This window comes from Hemitrygon akajei, chromosome 17, assembly GCF_048418815.1.
Source record: "Hemitrygon akajei chromosome 17, sHemAka1.3, whole genome shotgun sequence".
Classification (NCBI taxonomy): domain Eukaryota; kingdom Metazoa; phylum Chordata; class Chondrichthyes; order Myliobatiformes; family Dasyatidae; genus Hemitrygon; species Hemitrygon akajei.
The window spans coordinates 57601575-57622232 of NC_133140.1; the positions used below are offsets into that span (position 1 = coordinate 57601575).

The window sequence follows — 20658 nt, forward strand, 5'->3', positions numbered from 1 at the left end:
GCTCACTGTGGTTTCAAGCATTCTGGCTTGGAGATACCAGAAACAGCTAGGAGTTGAAATACTGTATATTCCGGAGTATAAGCCGACCCCCCCCCCCCCCCCCCCCCACTTTTTCAAGGTTAAAAAAGTGACTTTTTCATGTTACCTTTGTATAAGCTGACCCCTTTTGTAGAGGTTTTTGATTTAACCAGAAAAGATCACAAGACTCAGCTTTGCCGGATCTGGAACCGGGAAATTTTGTGAACCAGTACCTGCTAAGAAAACAGGCCTACACATTGCAAAGCATTATAAGCGAATTCTCAATAAATAAATCAGGGAGGGAAATTTTGGATTAGGTCTCCAATGGTAAAGAATATTCTGAAATGTAACCCCCATGAAACCATTTAGCGCCCATTGTAATCTCATTAAAACATAACACGGGGTGGCGGGATCAGTACGTCTACGCAGTATTGAGTTTGCGACCACCATGTACAAAAGATTAAAATGAATGCGATATGATGCTGGCTTCAAGCTGAAGGTTGTTGATTTTGCTAAAGGAACGAATAATTCTGCAGCTGCTAAGAAGTTTAGTGTAAATGAGAAACAAGTGAGTGAGTGAAGAAAGGCAGAGGACACGCTGAGGGAAATGCCAAAGACGAAATGTGCAAACCGCAGGGAAACATGCCAATAGCCAGAAATGGAAGTAAAAGTTTTAGAGTGGGTGAATCACCAGCGATTGTCCGGATACATTGTTACCAGAGAAATGACTCGAGTTCAAGTGTTGAAATGGGTCGATAAACACTGAGGTCAGTGAAAATTTCAAAGCTACGCGAAGTTGGTGCACCTGATTTATGAGTAGACGTGATCTCGTGTTGAGACAAAAAAAAGATTGCTCAGAAAATTCCCGTGGGGTGTTTACGTTTAAGAACACTGCTGGATGGACGAAGCTGGTTGCTTGAAGTGGGTTAAAGAGGTGTGGCGTTGACGTCCCGAAGGTTTCGGGAAGGAAAAGTCGCTACTTGTCTGGGACGTGTTCAAAGCGTACTTGTCAGGTGAGACAAAAGCAGCACTGAAAGCTGAAAATATGGACACTGCAGTCATCCCCGGTGGTTTGATCTCTGTGCTCCAGCCACTAGATGTGAGTTTAAACAAATCATTCAAAGAATTCATGTGACGACAGTGAAACAAATTTGACTCAAAAACAGCCAATAAATATGACCTGTCTTCCGTGTATTTGTTTTGTTTTTCCGAAGTTGGCACCCTCTGTATAAGCCAACCCCCTCATTTTAAGACCAAAATTTAGGGCCAAATTCTTGGCTTATACACCAGAATTTACGGTAAAATCATTTCACTACTTCAGCAAGTTAGAAACTACAAAGAATTTGAAGATATTGATAATCATCTTGAATGTTACAATGAAGATTTGGGGGATGCAACTGTCGACATCATTGAATGAAGGCAGTGCATTTCTTCACTAGTATTCTGCACTGATTTTGTTCATTTATAGTTAATCAAAAGAATGCAGCAGTGTATAGGCACACTGGATGAATTTTTCCACCAATAACAATTAGGAACTAATCCAGTTTCATAGTACTATAGTAGTATTAGTTTTAATTTGTTCTGTATTCCATTTAAATACACAATTTGTTAGTTTAATGGTAGTTTTTTTTAAATACATTTTTATCTATTTCCATGAAGCTTTGGCTAATTGAGGCAGCCATTTAATTGGGCCAAAATGGACTGATCCCGATGTGTCCCAATTAACTGGAATCCACAGTATATATGTAATATAATTTAGTTTTTTATGTATGACACTGTACTGCTGCTGCAAAACAACTAATTTCATGATATGACATATGCCAGTGATATTAAGTGTGATTCTGATATGGTCAACAAATTGAGGAATTGCTTTTGAAGTGCAGCCAGCCACAGTTGCATAGATAATAAAACAATTAATTTACACACTGCATGCTTAACAAATAATACGGTAATCTGTTTTGTGACTGTTTTTATAGCAAAGGTCTTGTATAGACTTGATTCCTCACATTTTTAATGTGCATTTTCTTAAATACAGTTGAGGAAATGCACAATGCCTTTGTTCCATGTCGCTGCTGAACAGAGATACCCAAGTGCAGTACCGTCCTGATGTGGGGCTTAGTGGAAGAAATAGAATTACTCTTAATTTAAGCAAAGGTTATTGGTATTTATGTTCTAGCTCTAATGTCTTGACAGTATAAAAGCTCGTACTAGTGAAATAAATTGCTATCATTCAAAGAAAGCAAAATTGAGTCTATTTTATCAAAATAGGCCCTCATATCGTCATAAAAGGCTTTGTCACCTGGACAAGTTATAAAACACTGCTAATTCTTGATTAGTCTTCTGTAGAGTCTCTAATCCATAACTTAACACCTTAAGCTTCAACTATTCTAATGCTCACTAAGGTTCTTTTTACTCTGGCTAACTGACAATTTAGATTTAGCTACGTGTGTTCAATTAGTGAATTATGTAATGGACATACAAGATTGGGGGATATAATTTTAATCACCTTGTATTCCTGCTTTTGAACTGCATAGTTTTTGGTAAGATGATAGTGTTTTTTGATAACTGAGCTATTTACTTTCCATTGAGCATTACCTACCCACCAAAGATCTCCTCTGCTCAAAACTTCACTTCCACACATACAGTATAGTGTCTTTCCTATTTCCAACTCCTAGTCACTGTCTTTAAATTCTAGCCTGTCTACATCAGAAACCTTCTTCAGCTTCAGCTACCATCTCCTCTTTTCTGGCACTACTGGGAATCACAATCAATTGTACGCTCCTGTCCTTGAAAATAAATATTTTTTATTATTTACAGTAACAGGCCCAACTAGCCAGTGTCACCCAATTACATCCACGTGACCAATTAACCTACTAATCTGTACATTGTTGGAACATGGGAGGACACTAGAGCACCTGGAGGAAACCTACACGGTCACAGGGAGAACGTGCAAATTCCTTACAGATAATGGCAGAATTGAACCTGGGTCACTGGCACTATAAGATAAGATGAGATAAAACTTTATTTATCCCAGAGGAAATTATGTTGCAAGGTTGCTTAGTCAGAAATATATACTTTAAAATACAAAACACTCATTAAAAAATAATAGTGCAAAATAAAGATGTGCAATGAAACCATACACTTATATACTAAAGGAGGAGGAGTTGTAGAGCCTCATAACCACAAGGAGAAAGGATCTCCTGTGGCATTCAGTGGTGTATTTGGTGGAATCAGTCTGTTACTAAAAGCGCTTCTCTGTTTGTCCGGTACATCATGGAGGGGGTGAGAGGGATTGTCCACAATGTTCCGTAGCTTCTGCAGCATCCTCCTCTCAGACACAACACCAGGGATTCCAGTTCCACACCAGAACTGAACCAGCTTTCCAAACGAGCTTATTGATCTTCTTGGAATTGGCTGCTCTCACCCTGCTGCGCCAGCAGACCACAGCGTAGTATAGAATGCTGGCCACCAGCATAGTCCTGCAGACATTGAATGACCAAAGCCTCCTTAGGAAGTAGTCACCTCCATCCCTCCTTGTATAGAGCCTCTATATATTTAGTCCAGTCCAGTCCAGTTTATTGTCCAGGTGAATTGCTAGGTATTTGTAGTCCTTCCACATCCTTTCTTTGATGGGAGATGGGAATGAATAGCGTTTTCACATTCCTGAAGTCCACCAACTCCTTTGTCCTACTGATGTTGAACTGCAGGTGATACAGCCCACACCATTCAATAAAGTTGTCCACACTCTTCTGTACTCAGACTCTTGACCCCGGCTGATACATTCCACAACTGCCAAATCTTCCGAAAACTTCTGCAGGTGGCAGGACTCAGAGTTGTATCTGAAGTCCAAGGTGTAGACAGTGAACAGGAAGTGAACATATAATATTTTATGATAACCGATACATTGCTATTCTGCCCAGTAAATATCTCTGTCTTAAATAATTTTGAAGCAGAAAGGAATAAGTTAGCAATTCTTCCATTTCCTCCTTTGTGATACTTGCAGCAGTAGAGGAAAAAAATATTTTTTGCTTAACTTGCTTTCAGTAATCAAAAATACTGTGATTGAGGTGTATGTCTGCAATTTTCTAGCAAAGTATCTCCTGTACCTGGTCTAGGTATTGGAATGAGGTCCTGGAAATAATTTCCATGAGTACAAGTAATTTTGTTCTTCACTACCATCTAATGAATGAACAACTGGACAAAACAATTGCTGATGGAACCACTGAAAGAACTAGAGTTCCTCCACTGCTTGAGATATCAAAGTTTCTCTTCTGTACATTTTATAACTGTTTACCTCCATATTCCAGGAAATTTAGAACATAGGACATTTCAGCACAGTACAGACCCTTCAGCCCACAATGTTGTGCTGATCTTTTAACCTGATCTAAGATCAATCTAACCCACCCTTCCTACATAGCCTCCCCCCCCCCCCCCATTTTTTCTATCATCCATGTTCCTATAATAGTTTTTTAAGTGCCGCTAATAGAGTATATTTGCTTCTACCACCCACCCTGGCAAGGCGTTCCATGCACTCACCACTCACTGTACAAAGAACTTACCTCTGATATATCTCCTATACTTGACTCCAACTACCTTAAGATTGGATTGAGGATTATCTCATTATATTCATTGCTGAAGAATCACCATGCAGTATTGACATTTTAACCCCTACTCTAGCCTGTTTCATCTCACAATGATTCCCTGGTACTTACTGTAATGGTTTTGCTCCAGAATGGCGCATTTGGTGAACCGACAGATGCTTCCTCTGTTTGAAAGTCTGTCCACATTCATCACAAATGTAGTTTCTTTCTTCTGAAATGGTGAAAAAGTAAAATACTTTAATGTGGATTTGAAACTACTACAGAATGTAAAGGCATGGCCCTTTGAGGTGAAACCCAGTATTTCCACATGAAATTAAGAGCTGTCTTTTTCCTTTCATTACCTTCTGTAAGTGAAGTTATTGAGGATCAAGGTTTGTGATGATGATGTAAAAAATACTGCTTTTAATATGCGGTAAATAATAAATATGTCAAGCATTTTTAACACAGAATAAGCACCTATTTTTTTTAGCAGTCTTTCCAGTTACAGAAGGGGAAGGAAAATTTTTGACTCTACGACCTCCAATATATGAATAAGTATAAATGGAAATTAAACGCAGTGCATCACTATTTCATTGAGCTAGCACCATGCTCAGCTTGCATTCAGATAAATAACACTAAAGAAATTATGGATACTCTTAGCAGCCGAGAAAATCAACCAGAAGACAAAAAAGACCCAATAGCTAATAGAGATGGAAGACATAATTCAAATGCTTATTTAATGCATTGATAGAGCACTTACCTGTATGTATCAACTTTACATGACGCTGCAGATAGCGATCAATCAGAAACACCTTGTTACATCCTGGATGGGGACAAGGTCGTTCACGCACCTCTTCGTGATGCTCTTTTATGTGTTTCTAAAAACAAACAAATATTTTTTCTTATTATAACTTGTACCTTTAATTAGATTTGTTTCCCATTAAGATGCACCATCATAGCAACCACTGCTCTTCATCACACCTCCTCATTAAAGTTGCATATAAATAAAAGTAATTTTTTCTTTCCATCTGTGAAAGATGAGGTATTATGGGCAAGTACTAGACAGGAAGAAAAGAGCATTTAATCTCAATTGTATTTTTCACTAACAAAGACAAATTTTAAATTCTGTAATAAACTTGTGAAAGAGGGATCTAGAAACATGATAATGTTTTTGCTAAATAATCTGGTAGTGAAACAACTTCCCATATTTTAGATATAGCTTCTTCTCCTCTGCCCTCAGGTTTCTGAATGGTCTATGAAACTTCCTTGTTTCCCTTTTGAATTTTTAAAGTAATTTTATGGTCCTGCACTGTACTGCTGCTGCAAAACAACAAATTTCACAACATATGCCAATGAAAATAAACCTGATTCTGATGTTGTGCCTGAGAAACTGTAATCAATAAATGGAATATCAAATAACCACATCTCCAATATATTTCATTAGCACATATTTTGTGGTTAATACAGAGAGAGAGGCATACAGTATTTGTTTCTATATTACATACAAATTTCAGAAAATAATTATCTTATTTTGTATATCTTTTGAGCAAAAACAATTTATTTTGAAATTTGTTGCAGGAAAGCTTTCCATCATTTCCTTATTCAAAATCTGAATTGTGAAAACTTATATAAAAATAATGCAGCCCAATTCAACATTGGTCAAAGCCCAAACTTCACTCTTGCCAGGGAATTTTCTATGGCCATCCTGTGCTTTACAACCACTGACAAGGAGAATGTAAACACGTCAATTAATGTAACAGTTTGAAAGACCCAGTAAATGTTTGAATCAATAAAAATGAGTGGAGCCATTATTTTTATTCCACAAAAATGTGGGGAGAAAGACAGACTAATCTACCATTTGAAATAACTCTACCCCAGGTAGCTTTATAAATACTTACCTGATCTTGAATTTTCTTCCAATTCCTACTAAAATTTTACACTAAAAGAGAAAAAAAATCTTTGTTTTGCTCTTGTGAATAGTCATATTTTAATTTTAAAATATTCTATGAATGAATCTCATAAAAGAATTGATGTGTTTCTTTTCAGTCTCTCAAGCTTACTCCTTATTCAACTGGGTCACATTCAACAAGCATCTGTGATTAACCCACACCATTTTCCTGTCACCTACCCTTTCCACTCAATTGCTCCAATAAATTGGAGAGTTGGTGATTGGTGCCACATGTACAAGGTACAATGAAAGATTTTGTTTTGCATGCTATCTATACAGATCACTTCATCACATCAGTACATTCCCTAGTACAGGGGAAAAGCAAAGCATAATAAACTATCACAACTACAGAAAAACTGCTGTGCAAGCAGATAATAAGGGGCAAAAGGCAATGACAAGGTAGATTATGAGGTCAAGAGTTCATCTTTTTGCTTAATACTTCTCCATGGATTGTCACCTTGTCGTGCTGGAGAAGCTTGTGTGGTCCTGAGATCCCGAGAGCGATGCCATCTGGAGCTATGCTCCTGGTAGGGTCACCCATGGCGGTAAGGTCGAGGGTGAGGTCCCTGACAAAGAACAATCCAAGACCTCAATGGTGGAACAGGTGGACGAAGTTACTTCGAACTCAATGGCTGTGAAGGCGGACGAAGGCCGCAACAAATCCATCAGCTCCTATCGTCGTGGTTTCCATGCCATTGGAATCAATTGGTTGATTTGTGAAGTACCATGTGCTTCTTGGAGTGCAACATCAAGTATACGTTAAACAAATACACGCACGGGTGTCTTTGCTCTCTGGGCCACTTCTTCAGAACAAAGACCATCATCCTCGACCTCGAGGGATAGCCACGATGTGATAATAGTCTTATAACAGCAGGATAGATTACCTTGAACCTCATGGTACGTTCTTCTCCCTGATTGTGAGGATGGTGTGGAGTGGAATGAGGTTGGAGGGAATACACAAGGTGGGAAGGGTCTTTGATCATGTTGACCGCTTTAGCGAGGTAGTGGAAGTATAGATAGGGTCTAAGAAAGTGAGGCTGGTTTCTGTAATGTGCAGAACTGTGTCTACAACTCTCTGCAGTCAAATTGCCATTTTGAATACATCAATAACTGAGTCTTCACAATCCTTTGAGATGGAGAAGTTAAAATATTGACTCATTTGACTAGAGAAATTTCTCTTCACTTCATCGCTAATTGGTATTTTTGAGGCTGTTACTCATACTTCGAGCTGCTTTAATCAGCGGAATCATCTTATCATCTTCCCTGTATCTATTCTGTCATCCCCAGAGAACTTCATTTGTTTCAATAGGGCCAGCTTTGATCCATACAGATCATTCTCCTGACCTGCAGAGAAGTAGTTGAGTTGCCCAATCTCTCTGCAAATGACAGACCTGCCATCCCAGGAATCTTTTTACTTGATAATTAATCTATCTTACAAATACACTATTTTGCATGCAAGTTCACTTTCTAATTTAAAACAAAAAAGATTAATTGAAAATAATAAATTCAAAAATATATTGAACATTTACACTTGTCCCTGGTTAGTGAACATTTACCTAATAAACCTTTGTTAAAATGAGGAGTTTCTTTTAGTTGATTTCATTCATTTCAGTGAAGAGAAGGAAACATCTTTACTTGATAGTCTTTTATGATCAGGTTAACAAAACTTTGGTAATCCGCTATCCGGTTTTTCAGAAACCCTAATGATTCAGCATCTGGCTCACCAGGACAGTTTCTCATGCTTCTTTGAAATTCAATGGGAACCTTTTCGTCACGATCCCTTGAAACTCACTGGTTTGCTGTTTCCTAAACTGCCTTTAAACTTAGTGGAACCTCATTTGCTGTTCTCTCCTTAAACTGCCTGAGGTTCTGGTTTCTGAGATCCTCCTTAAACATACTGGAGCCTTGTTTCCATTTCCCTTAAGCGCACCAAAGCCTCATTCCAGTACTCCATTGACACTCACCAGGGCCCCTATTCCCATGCTACCAGGTCCACTGCAAAATCTAAATACAATTTAATGAAAAGTGAGTTAGGGTATTAATAGGAACATCCTATAACCCTAAAAATCTGTCTGCCTGGCATTATCAATCTTGAGTTGTCAGACGATTAAAGTTTTTACCAGAAAAGGGAAAAACCCGAGCACCAATTGAATGCCTCATATTAGAGTTTGGCAAAACATCCGTGGTTTGCTTTTGATTTACTGCATTCTCACAATGGAGAAACTAACTGGCTTCATACTTTCCCCACCATCCAAGGCAGTTGGTAGCTAGAGGCTATCACTGGAACTCTAAAAAGCAGAGATGCCAAACACAATGGACGATGGTTGTATTTGCATTTTGTATCCCTGTGTATGATACAGATTTACCGTACCCTTGTTATACAATGTTTGCATAAATGTTCTTGAAAAATATCCTGTAACTGCAGGAGAGGAGTACTAAAGGTTACTTACAAATAACATTAATACAATTCCAAAGCCCTAACAATCTGACAGCAGATATAGAACTGAGGGCCGAAAATCTCATCCATTGTTCCCAATTGCTCAAAAGCTGATCAGAATTTCAATACTACGACTGGAATGGATTGACCCATTCAGTAGGTGTTTATAAGCAAATGCCAGTTTCAATATTGTATGGAGACTCAGTCAAGATTACACATTCAAGGCCTGGTAGGGGCCTTAAATCACAATTATTTGAATGAAATTCCAGTGACCCAAGAAGCCAAGTTGACACTAAAAAGCCTTAATTCCATTTTTAAATTTCCACTTAATCTTGAGCATAACTTTACCTTAAGTCCATCAACTCCTCTGTAAACTGCACAGCAACCCTTATATTGACATCGGTACATGGTGGGAAAATCTTCCCTGAAAAATACCAATACATTCTATGTAATCACACAACAAATGTATGGAGCTACCATACTGTCTAGTATCTGATTTCTTGTAATTCAATAATCGCTGACAGTGTTGACTTGGTGACTTTTAAGATTTTTCAAAATATTTTAAGATACTTATAATGGCATGTTCTATTAAATTATCTATGCTGCTTTTCCCTTTATACTAGATGCTCCTATCAGGAACTGGAGTTCAACAGATATTTGAAGCTTCTTTAGATTTGCCTTTTATTTAAATGCACATAGCTGTTTGGGTTAATAACACAAGTAAATAGGAAGCAAATTTAAAAAAAAACTAGTGTAATCATTAGAAAATAAATTTTTATAGCATGCATCTCAAAAATGTACACTTCAATATATCTTGTAGAATTAACATAGAAACATAGAAAACCTACAACACAATACAGGCCCTTCAGCCCACAAAGCTGTGCCAAACATGTCCTTACCTTACTACCTAGGCTTTCCCAAAGCTCTCTATTTTTCTAAGCTCCATGCATCCATCCAGAAGTCTCTTAAATGATCCTAATGTATTCGCCTCCACCACCACCACTGGCAGCCCATTCCACGCTCTCACCACTCTCTGTGTAAAAAGCTTATCCCTGACATCTCCTTGTTTGAAATCTGCATTATCTTTGTTATATTATACTATTGTTAACAATTCCATAAATAAACAATAAAATCTCATCTCTTGCTTATTTCAAATGCAGAATAACTAAATTATTAAAGCATTTTCCCACTGCTATCATAAAACATATGCTTTAGGTATCCAAAATCTAGAATATTAGAAGGTGCTGCTGTCTAGGAATAAAACTGAATTCTAGCAGAATGTTTAATATTAGTACCTTTCTGAGTTTGATTTTGGTTTCCGGCCACGTTTTTGTCCAGGTTGTTTCTTCACATCCTTAGTGCTGCATTTCTTAACTGGTAACTTACTGCAAGAATAAAAAGTAGTCTTAATTGTCTGTCATGCAGTTTTTTAAAAACTATTCCAGTTTGGAATATTCTGCTTATGAAGGTAAGAATTAATATTTACAAAAATGACAATAAAATGTTGTTAGCAGAGTAATTTCATACTTACACTAACTAAACTGATAACTAAAAGCATCTTCAACTGTAACACTGTATGTTCAGTGATATTAGAATCAATATACACAGAGGTAACAGGCAGTAATGTGCCTTTTTCAGCAAATGAGAAGTCACAACATTTAGTTTTAGTTGATAAGTGCCAACTATGATGCTTCACCTCCAATTTTAATTTGAAGGAAGCAAATTAAATTTTCTTTTCACAAGCATTCAGTTACTTGTATTGACAGTAATTTTAATTGTGTGTCAAAGGCTAATAGAAAATCTGTTACTACAAGGGACATTGAGAAATCGAAACACAACTGCCATCACTCTCCATTTCAGTTTCTGTCACAGACTGATCACTCAACACAACATTTCTAGCCACATTTGTCAGCATCAATAGCAAATCTGTCACGCGTTGAAATATGGTCCAAAGAATACCAGATTTATCAGTTTTTTATAAAATGTTTATGGTTTTGGTATCAGGACATTACATCTATAAAATCCAACACAGTTACAAAGCTGAATATTGCCTTAATAAATTCCCAACATTATTACCATCATCCAAGTTATTGGAAAATAATCCTAGAAACCTGAATTTCCTTTCATTTGAGGATTTTTCATAGTTAAGTCATTAATATTGTGAATTTATCAATAATACATTGAAAAACATAATTAAAAACTGATGTTATTTGAAATATAAATGAGTTTCTGCACCACTAGAGTAAGGGCCATATTTCTAAGAATGCTTGGAATCATGTGTAAAACAGTTAGTCAAATGTTGCATCAAATATTCAAGCAGAGCTGAAATCTATAAATTGCAAAGAAAAATTGAATAGTCAAGAGAGAGTGAAAAATGCAACTCTATTAAGATAAGCCAAATAAGATGATTAATATAATGCCTATATCAAAGCCAGGTGCATCATTAAATGATTTCAGGCATATATTATAAACACTCTTGACCTAAATTATCAGATTCAAGTATAATTCAACAATATGCAGACAAACATTTGTTCAAATCTATGTTACAGTTTATTCAGTTAAAAGGCTGATTCTTTGGTGATTCACAAGTACTCACTTCTTCTCCCAATATGGTTGAAAAGACTCATCTGAAGAACCATTCTTAACTTTTATTTCTCCATCATCTTCACTTGACAGATACCTGAAAAAAACAACTTTTTAAAATAGTTGAACTAGTACAATTGATAGAACAACAATATAAAGTAATATTCTTTTTTTCCTTAAATATTTAGTGTTCAGACATTGTATTTGTTGCTTCAGCTGATTATTGCATAGATAATTAATAAAACAAGTTCAAAAGAATTGTAACCTTGGAACTGGAAATTGTTTGCTTCTAATCATTACTCTATTTGTTGGATCACAGAACGTGAAAAATCCAATTACCAGACTTAGATAAGAGGGGAGAAATAGCTACAATAAACAAGGTGGAAAAGGACAAGTTGAGGAACAATACTATGTGAAATAATGCAAGAGTGGAAAACTAATAAAAATAAAAGATTTATGATAACCTATTTGTAGAAATCATAACATCTAAAAGGATAGAACCTATTTAGAACTGAAGTAAATAATTTAGGGTATTAAAGAAAAAAAAAACATATATCTTCCAGTTAAGCAACCATTTACAACTGGTTTCATTACGTAATATTGCTGTATTGTCTTTAGCCATGATACTTAATACCTCTACTTCCAATGAAATTTTAGGTCAAATTTGTTAGAGAACTCAATTTTATAATACTTCTTAAATTTAAAGCTTTACATTAAAAAATGCACATTATGTATCTAAAATTTTTGACCATGTTGGTGCACTAACTTAAAGTTGATTATGCTAACGTCAATTACAACAAATCATAGTAAGATAGATATATTTCAATTAAATGTTGATCAGTTATATACACACCATTAAATTTTATAAAGCCCTACCTATCTGAGAGATCACTGGACTCTAATCCATCCACAACGCCATCTGTTATAGAACAAGATGCTTCATTGCAGTTAACTGGATCTAAAGCAAGAGGGGAGAAAAGAATATGTAGACCGTGAGAGGACCGACTCAGCAAACTTCTTTTTCAATAACAAATCATACTGTTAATCAGGTCTTAATCTGGGTAGTGTCACCTTGCTCAGTAATACAGTAACACTTTCTCTGTTGTTTGGCTCTGTGGAAGCCACATGGAGGTCATGGATCCGATACATTACTGACACAAACAGCGTACTGGTGCAACATCTGGGCCAATGTTCACTAACAAAGAGAAGCTTCTAGTTAAAATCAACATATTTACTGAGTTTATCATTCCCAAATTTCAGGGTCAATCTACTCTTTCCGAAATCTGTCTCGGCTCTTCACTTCATATATACTCGGTGGCCACTTCATTAGGTCAAGTGTACGTTTGTGGTCTTATGCTGCTGTAGCCCATCTACTTCAAAGTTTGACGTGTTCAAAGATGTTCTACTGTTATAATGCATAGTTATTTAAGTTACTGTCACCTGCCTGTCAGCTTGAACCAGTCTGGGCATTCTATGACCTCTCTCATTAACAAGGTATTTTCACCTGCAGAATTGATGCTCAGCGGATTTTTTTTTTGTTTATCACTTCATTCTCTAAACTGTAGACACTAGTGTGTGAAAATTCCAGGATCAGAAGTTTCTGGGATACTCAAACCACCCTGTCTGACACCAACAATCATTCCATATTCAATAAGCCAATAATACTATAAGCCTACAGACTCTCACAGCAACCTGGACTATTCCTCCTCCCACCCTGTCTCTTACAAAAATGCTATCCCCTTCTCACAATTCCTCTATCTCCGCCGCATCTGCTCTCAGGATGAGGCTTTTCATTCCAGGACGAAGGAGATGTCTTCCTTTTTTAAACAAAGGGGCTTCCCTTCTTCCACCATCAACTCTGCTCTCAAACACATCTCTCCCATTTCCCGCACATCTGCCCTCACCCCACTCGGGATAGGGTTCCCCTTGTCCTCACCTACCACCCCACCAGCCTCCAGGTCCAATGTATAATTCTCTGTAACTTCCGCCACCTCCAACGGAATCTTACAACCAAGCACATCTTTCCCTCCCCCCCTCTTTCTGCTTTCCGCAGGGATCGCTCCCTATGCGACTCCCTTGTCCACTCGTCCCCCCCATCCCTTCCCACCAATCTCCCTCCTGGCACTTATCCTTGTAAGCGGAACAAGTGCTACACCTGCCCTTACACTTCCTCCCTCACCACCATTCAGGGCCCCAGACAGTCCTTCCAGGTGAGGCGACACTTCACCTGTGAGTCGGCTGGTGTGGTATACTGCGTCCGGTGCTCCTGGTGTGGCCTTTTATATATTGGTGAGACCCGACGCAGACTGGGAGACCGTTTCGCTGAACACCTACGCTCGGTCTGCCAGAGAAAGCAGGATCTCCCAGTGGCCACACATTTTAATTCCATGTCCCATTCCCATTCTGATAGGTCTATCCATGGCCTCCTCTACTGTCAAAATGAATCCAAATTCAGGTTGGAGGAACAACACCTTATATACTGGCTGGGTAGCCTCCAACCTGATGGCATGAACATTGACTTCTCCAACTTCCGTTAATGCCCCTCCTCCCCTTCTTACCCCATCCCTGACATATTTAGTTGTTTGCCTTGTTATGACCTCAGCCCCCTCCTTTGTGAGAATCGCAAGAGAAAGAGAGAGAGAGAGAGAGCCTTACGGTTTGGAATGTGGGCTGGTCGCTCAACAAGACAAAAGCCTTGGACATAGCCATTGTCTTGGGAGATACCTTTGTGGAATAAGGAACTGGCCTACGTGCAGACCCTCAGGGCAAGGTGAGATGGGTGATGGGAGAAAGATTGCCTCGCCCCCCGACCCTGATGGACATCGACAACCCTGCCAGTCCAGATAAAAGGTGGGCTGCCGAGGCGGGGCCTCAGACGCACCAGAAGACACGCTAGAAATCCTGCGACAGCGTTTTGATAGCGACAGCCAGTGGTGGGGTTCGTGTGCGTCTTTTCCTTGCCTGGGATTGGCGACCTCACCACGGAAGAACGGCTTAGCTACAGGGGAGGCCACAGATGAGAGTCCATTCCCCAACGAGACTTCCGACGAACCGAACTCCTACAGGTTGGAAAACCTGTCGGGTAACTGTTTCATTCAATCTCTCTCTCTCTTTCTAACAAAAGTGCACCAACGCGACACCACAACAGACGGCAGCTGGTGGAACTGCAGTGGCCGCAAGAGACTTTCAGATATACAGCGAACAATATATACATTACCCCTAGACAACGATAGAGCTTATTTCTGATTGATTATTACTATACCTGTGCTTTAGATTGAGTTGTGACGACATATATGATCTGAATGTTTTGTATTAACCATACGTTTGTGCCCCTTTATAAATAAAAACGTTTGAAAATAGTAGCACCAGGCTTCAGCGGACCTATCTATCTTTGCTGGTAAGTCACCCGGTTACTGGGGAACGTAACAAGTGGGGGCTCATCCGGGATTTGAAACCAAAGGGGAGGGTCAGTGAATCGGGCTGTAAGTCCAAACTTAAATCTGGTTACGCAGGTAGCCAGACAGGAAACCAGCAAAGATGGATGTGGGTGAATTTATGAGAAACCCGACTGTAGAGGCGCTAGGCACGGCTACCAAATCAGACTTGGTAAATCTGGCAAAGGGGTTAGACCTCGCAGAGGTGAGGTCATCAATGAAAAAGCAGGAAGTGCGAAGGGTCATAAATCAGTACTACATTGGGAAGGAGGTGTTTGCAGCTGAGGATTTGGAAAATATCCCCGAAAAGAGATTAGCGAGTGGGACAGATCAGGTAGAGTTGGAGAAAGTAAGGTTGGAACATGATCTTAAAGTAAAGCAGCTAGAAGCAGCTGAAAAGGCTGAGGAACGGGCTGAGGAATGGGCTGCAAAGGAAAAGGCCGAGGAAAGGGAGCAGGTGTTCAAACTAAAGGAATTAGAGATGAAACGGGGTCATGAGCTCCAGCTAAAGCAGCTAGAAGCAGAAGAGAAAGAGAAACAAAGGAGCCATGAATTGGAGCTGGACAGGTGAAAGCAAGAGCGAAGAGCTCAAGGGCAAGAGAGAGAGGAGGGGTTTGATGTTAGTCGGGCGTTGAGGTTGGTCCCCCCTTCGAGGAGACGGATGTTGATAGTTATTTCTTGCTTTTTGAAAAGGTGGCAGTGAATCAGAAGTGGCCCAGAGAGCAGTGGGTGGCGTTGTTACAAAGTGTGTTACGAGGGAAAGCACAGCGGGCATATGCCGCGTTGCCCCCAGAAGGGGAAGGGAATCATGACCAAGTAAAGGAGGCCATTCTCCGAGGTTACGAGTTAGTACCTGAGGCGTATAGACAAAGGTTCCAAAATTTAAGGAAAGGGTGGAATCAAACGTATACCGAGCTAGCCCATGAGAAGGGTGTGCTCTTGGACCGTTGGTGCACCGCGGAAAAGGTGGCCGAGAATTATGGGCGTCTCAGGGAGTTATTTTTGATTGAGGAATTTAAAGGTTGTGTTCCGGAAGAGATCCGAATGTATTTAAATGAGAGGACGAATCAGTCCATCTCAGAAATTGCTAGGTTCGCAGATGAATATGCCCTAACCCACAAGACAAAGTTTTCCTCGCCAAAAAATTACCCGAGAGACTGTCGTAATGGTAGGGAAAGCCCGCCGGCTGAGGCGGAGATCCCGCCGGGAGCTAGCAGAAAAAGTGAGGATAACAGGCAGGAAACCTGGAGATTTCCTGGTTTAACCTGTTTTAATTGTGGAAAGGTGGGTCATATTGCATCTAAATGCTTTGCTCCGAGAAAGGAGCCAGAGAGAGAGAGAGCAGCGATCCCTATCGGGCGTGCAGTGGTAATCAGAAAATCGGCAAGAGGGTCCCAGGGGAGCAGAGAGCGCGAGGGGTCGGAGATTTATCTGTCACCCGGAACCGTGTCTGTGAGGAAGGGGGACCCGCCTATCCCCGTACGGATTTGGAGAGACACGGGGGCGGAGCTATCATTAATTAGCCGTAACGTATTACCATTCGGACCTCCGACGGGCGAGGTAGCCCTGAGAGGCATAGGAAACTGGACCAAGGTAGTGCCTTTGCATAGGGTCCTTCTAGATTGTGAGTTGGTGTCGGGACCAGTGGAACTGGGGGTCCTGTCGGAGTTGCCGGGGGAAGGCGTGGACGTCCTTCTGGGTAACGACCTAGCGGGTGGGAAGATTGGAGCAGCCGTGAAGCTGAAAACCCAGCCCGGGAAGAGTTGAGGCCCCGCCCATAGAGTCCCCGAGCTATCCTGCATGTGCGGACACTAGCAGCCTGTTGAGAGCGGCAGCTGAGAAAGCGAGCAGTTTAAAATTAGCCCAGACGTCTTTACCGACCCTGTGCCATGAGGGTTTTGAGGGTGGTAAAACGAGGAATAGTAACGTAAAAGGGGATAAAGGAGAGAAAGGAGAGAAGGTAGATCCTCCTTTAGCGAAGAAAAAGGTCCTAGAGGTAGGAAATAAAGATGAGAAACAGATAAAGCTGTTAAAAGGTCCAGGGTTGGACCTGGATGAGTCTAAAGGTGTTCCCGATAATGAAATGAGGGCAGTCCTCGATGAAAAGGATGCCATTACCTTGAAGAAGTCTGCTGGGTTGGCAGATGAGGTTGTTTCAGCCCGCAGGGTTGAGTTTACTCCGGAAGTGAGTTGCCCAGAGAGTAACTGGGAGGATCAGGGGAATTTAGAATTTGAAAAGGGTACGGGTATTGAAAGCCTGGAAGAGGCCAATGCCCCATTTGAGTGTGTCCAAGATGGGGAGGTCCGTGGTCCTAAACCTAGTCACGGAGCTCAGAAAAAGTCTGAGGTATTTGACTCGGCTGGACGAGACGGCCGTCCTTTTGGATCAGATAGACTTGGTTCGGGAAAGAAGGTGTCTGTGCAAAAGGGGGTGTTCAGAGTTAAGGTGGAGTTTACGAATGGGGAGATAACTGTTGTTGTGGAGGAGAACGGTAAATCTGTAGTTCCCAAATCGAAGGAAAAAAAGTTAAAGTCTAGATTGATGCCTGCGCATCGATTACAGGTTGATTTGGAATGTAAAGGGGCCTCACACGCTATTGTTATTCAAGAAAGCGCTGTGAGGAAGCCGAAATTTAAATGCGGCCGGAGAAAAAGGTTCGAACTAAAACACATCAGCCTGTATGGTCTTGACAAAAGGGTTAACTACCTGTGTAGCATTAAAGAATTGGGCGGACATTCCCATGATGGACTAGGTTGGGGACACGGAGTTAAGAGAATAACCCTCGTAGAAAGGAAAGGCGGGAGAGTACCTCGCCAAATTACTCAAGTTTCCCAAGGGGGGACTCCCCGGGAAAGAGGCGATGGTCAATAGAAGTTGTCATTTTTAAACAGCGACGCCGGTTGTACGAGTTTGCACCCAAAGCCTGTGCATAAAAAAGACAACCCCTTTGGAGACCTGCCAGTGAAATAACACGACCGAAATGAGTAGTATTTGTATAAACTTTTGTAGATGCACCTAAGCTAAGATCACACCTCCTTAGTTGTGTTGCTGAAGAAAATAAATAAAAATAGGTGGTTATTGAGCTGAAGTTTGATGCTACCAGACTTTAGTACGGTACGTGAGGTTAAGATATTAAAGAAAGGGGCACTGTAATTGTTACCTGTTTAGATACTGACTGGAATGTATAACGGTAGTACTCTGTGAAGAGAAAAGCTTGTGTAGTATGTTGTGAGTCCAGAAAAAAATCCTGTACCAACTTGTTTTTAACCGCTGGTAAAAAACTTTTAAGAGGGGAGGTGTTATGACCTCAGCCCCCTCCTTTGTGAGAATCGCGAGAGAGAGAGAGAGAGAGAGAGCCTTACGGTTTGGAATGTGGGCTGGTCGCTCAACAAGACAAAAGCCTTGGACATAGCCATTGTCTTGGGAGACACCTTTGTGGAATAAGGAACTGGCCTACGTGCAGACCCTCAGGGCAAGGTGAGATGGGTGATGGGGGAAAGATTGCCTCACCCCCCGACCCTGATGGACATCGACAACCCTGCCAGTCCAGATAAAAGGTGGGCTGCCGAGGCGGGGCCTCAGACGCACCAGAAGACACGCTAGAAATCCTGCGACAGCGTTTTGATAGCGACAGCCGGTGGTGGGGTTCGTGTGCGTCTTTTCCTTGCCTGGGACTGGCGACCTCACAACGGAAGAACGGCTTAGCTACAGGGGAGGCCACAGATGAGAGTCCATTCCCCAACGAGACTTCCGACGAACCGAACTCCTACAGGTTGGAAAACCTGTCGGGTAACTGTTTCATTCAATCTCTCTCTCTCTTTCTAACAAAAGTGCACCAACGCGACACCACAACAGACGGCAGCTGGTGGAACTGCAGTGGCCGCAAGAGACTTTCAGATATACAGCGAACAATATATACATTACCCCTAGACAACGATAGAGCTTATTTCTGATTGATTATTACTATACCTGTGCTTTAGATTGAGTTGCGATGACGTATATGATCTGAATGTTTTGTATTAACCATACGTTTGTGCCCCTTTATAAATAAAAACGTTTGAAAATAGTAGCACCAGGCTTCAGCGGACCTATCTATCTTTGCTGGTAAGTCACCCGGTTACTGGGGAACGTAACAGCCTGTTCTGCATCTCCCTCTGGTGCTTCCCCCCACCCTTCTTTCTCCTGAGGCCTGCTGTCCCATGATCCTTTCCATTCTCCAGCTCTGTATCACTTTCACCAATCACCTTTCCAGCTCTTAGCTTCATCCCACCCCCTCTGGTCTTCTCCTATCATTTTGCATTTTCCCCTCCCCCCACTACTTTCAAATCTCTTACTATCTTTCCTTTCAGTTAGTCCTGACGAAGGGTCTCGGCCCGAAAACGTCGACAGTGCTTCTCCTTATAGATGCTGCCTGGCTTGCTGTATTCCACCAGCATTTTGTGTGTGTTGTTTGAATTTCCAGCATCTGCAGATTTCCTCATGTTTATTCCATATTCAAAGTCATTTAGATCATATTTCTTCCGTTTTGATGTTTGGTCTGAACAGCAATTGAACCTCTTGATCATGTCTGCATGCTTTTATGCACTGAGCTTTCCCCACATGACTTGGTTAACTTGCAAAATATAACCTTTCATCTCTACACCAATTTCCTGAAACAAACCCAAAGTAATTAATCTAGCCCAATACAGAACAGCAAATGCCTTCAATCTGAAATAAATACCAAAAAGGCTGGAGATGCTTATCGCATCAATCACCATCTGGGAAGAATAGAGTTAATATTTCAGGTAGAAGAACACAGAGAGAAAGTTAATTAGTTTTGAGTTATAGAGAGGTTAGGGGAAGAATCTCCGAAACACCCCCTTCACAGGGCCCTTTCACATGCAACTGCAAGAGATGCAAGTGATTTCTTCACTTCTAACCATCTAGGCACCTAAAAAGTCCTTTTAGTAAAACAACTGATTTGCATTTGTTCCAATGAAGTGCTTTGCATTTGGTGCTAGTGATGTGGTCTCCTTTACAATAGAGAGATCAAACGAAGATAGGGGACTACTTTGTGAGTTAACTCTAGTATGAATGCAGGGCCACCCTGAGCTTGCAGTTCCCTGTCACTTTAATTCTCCATCCCACTCATTCTGAACTTTGCATTTGTAACTTTCCATACTATTCCAAAGCAGCCCTACTGAATCCAAGCATCTCATCTTCCATCTGTCCATGTTGAAGCCTTCAGAATTTGACCCCGGATTGATAATTCACTTCTTCCGGACAATTCTCCTATAAGTCATCTCTCTAATATTAACTCAGTTTTTCTCTTTCCACTGACACTGCCTGATCTATGGGGAGTTTCCCTCTGCTTTATCCTGAATGTCATAGCTTATGGATATTCTTTTATTTTCTTTATGTCTAATTGTCTTCATTAATCAGATAAGCCCAATTAACATTTTTCATCACAGCTAACCTAGCTCTACTCATTCACTGTTCTATCCATCACTTCCTCACACATTTAGCAACTGAAAGCTAGCCTCTCTTCAATCTTTTCCGATTCTGATAAAGAGTTCATGAAGAATTAACTTAAATTTTCTTCCCACAGATGCTGCCTGACCTGCTGAGGATTGCCAGCAGTTTCTATTTTTATTAACTTTTATACATGCTTATCGATT

At 40.5% G+C, this 20658-nt stretch overlaps 1 protein-coding gene across 2 annotated transcripts in view; it reads right to left on the reverse strand.

The window, feature by feature from the left end:
- znf276 (zinc finger protein 276) overlaps positions 1-20658 on the reverse strand; it is a 57911-nt gene that overhangs the window by 3203 nt on the left and 34050 nt on the right. For both annotated transcript variants that reach the window (XM_073070209.1, XM_073070210.1), the window contains exons 5-10: positions 12443-12524; positions 11580-11663; positions 10279-10368; positions 9332-9407; positions 5359-5476; positions 4731-4830 (exon numbers count right to left, since the gene is read on the reverse strand). In XM_073070209.1, coding sequence (XP_072926310.1) covers positions 4731-4830; positions 5359-5476; positions 9332-9407; positions 10279-10368; positions 11580-11663; positions 12443-12524 — 550 coding nt within the window. The remainder of the gene's footprint in view (positions 1-4730; positions 4831-5358; positions 5477-9331; positions 9408-10278; positions 10369-11579; positions 11664-12442; positions 12525-20658) is intronic.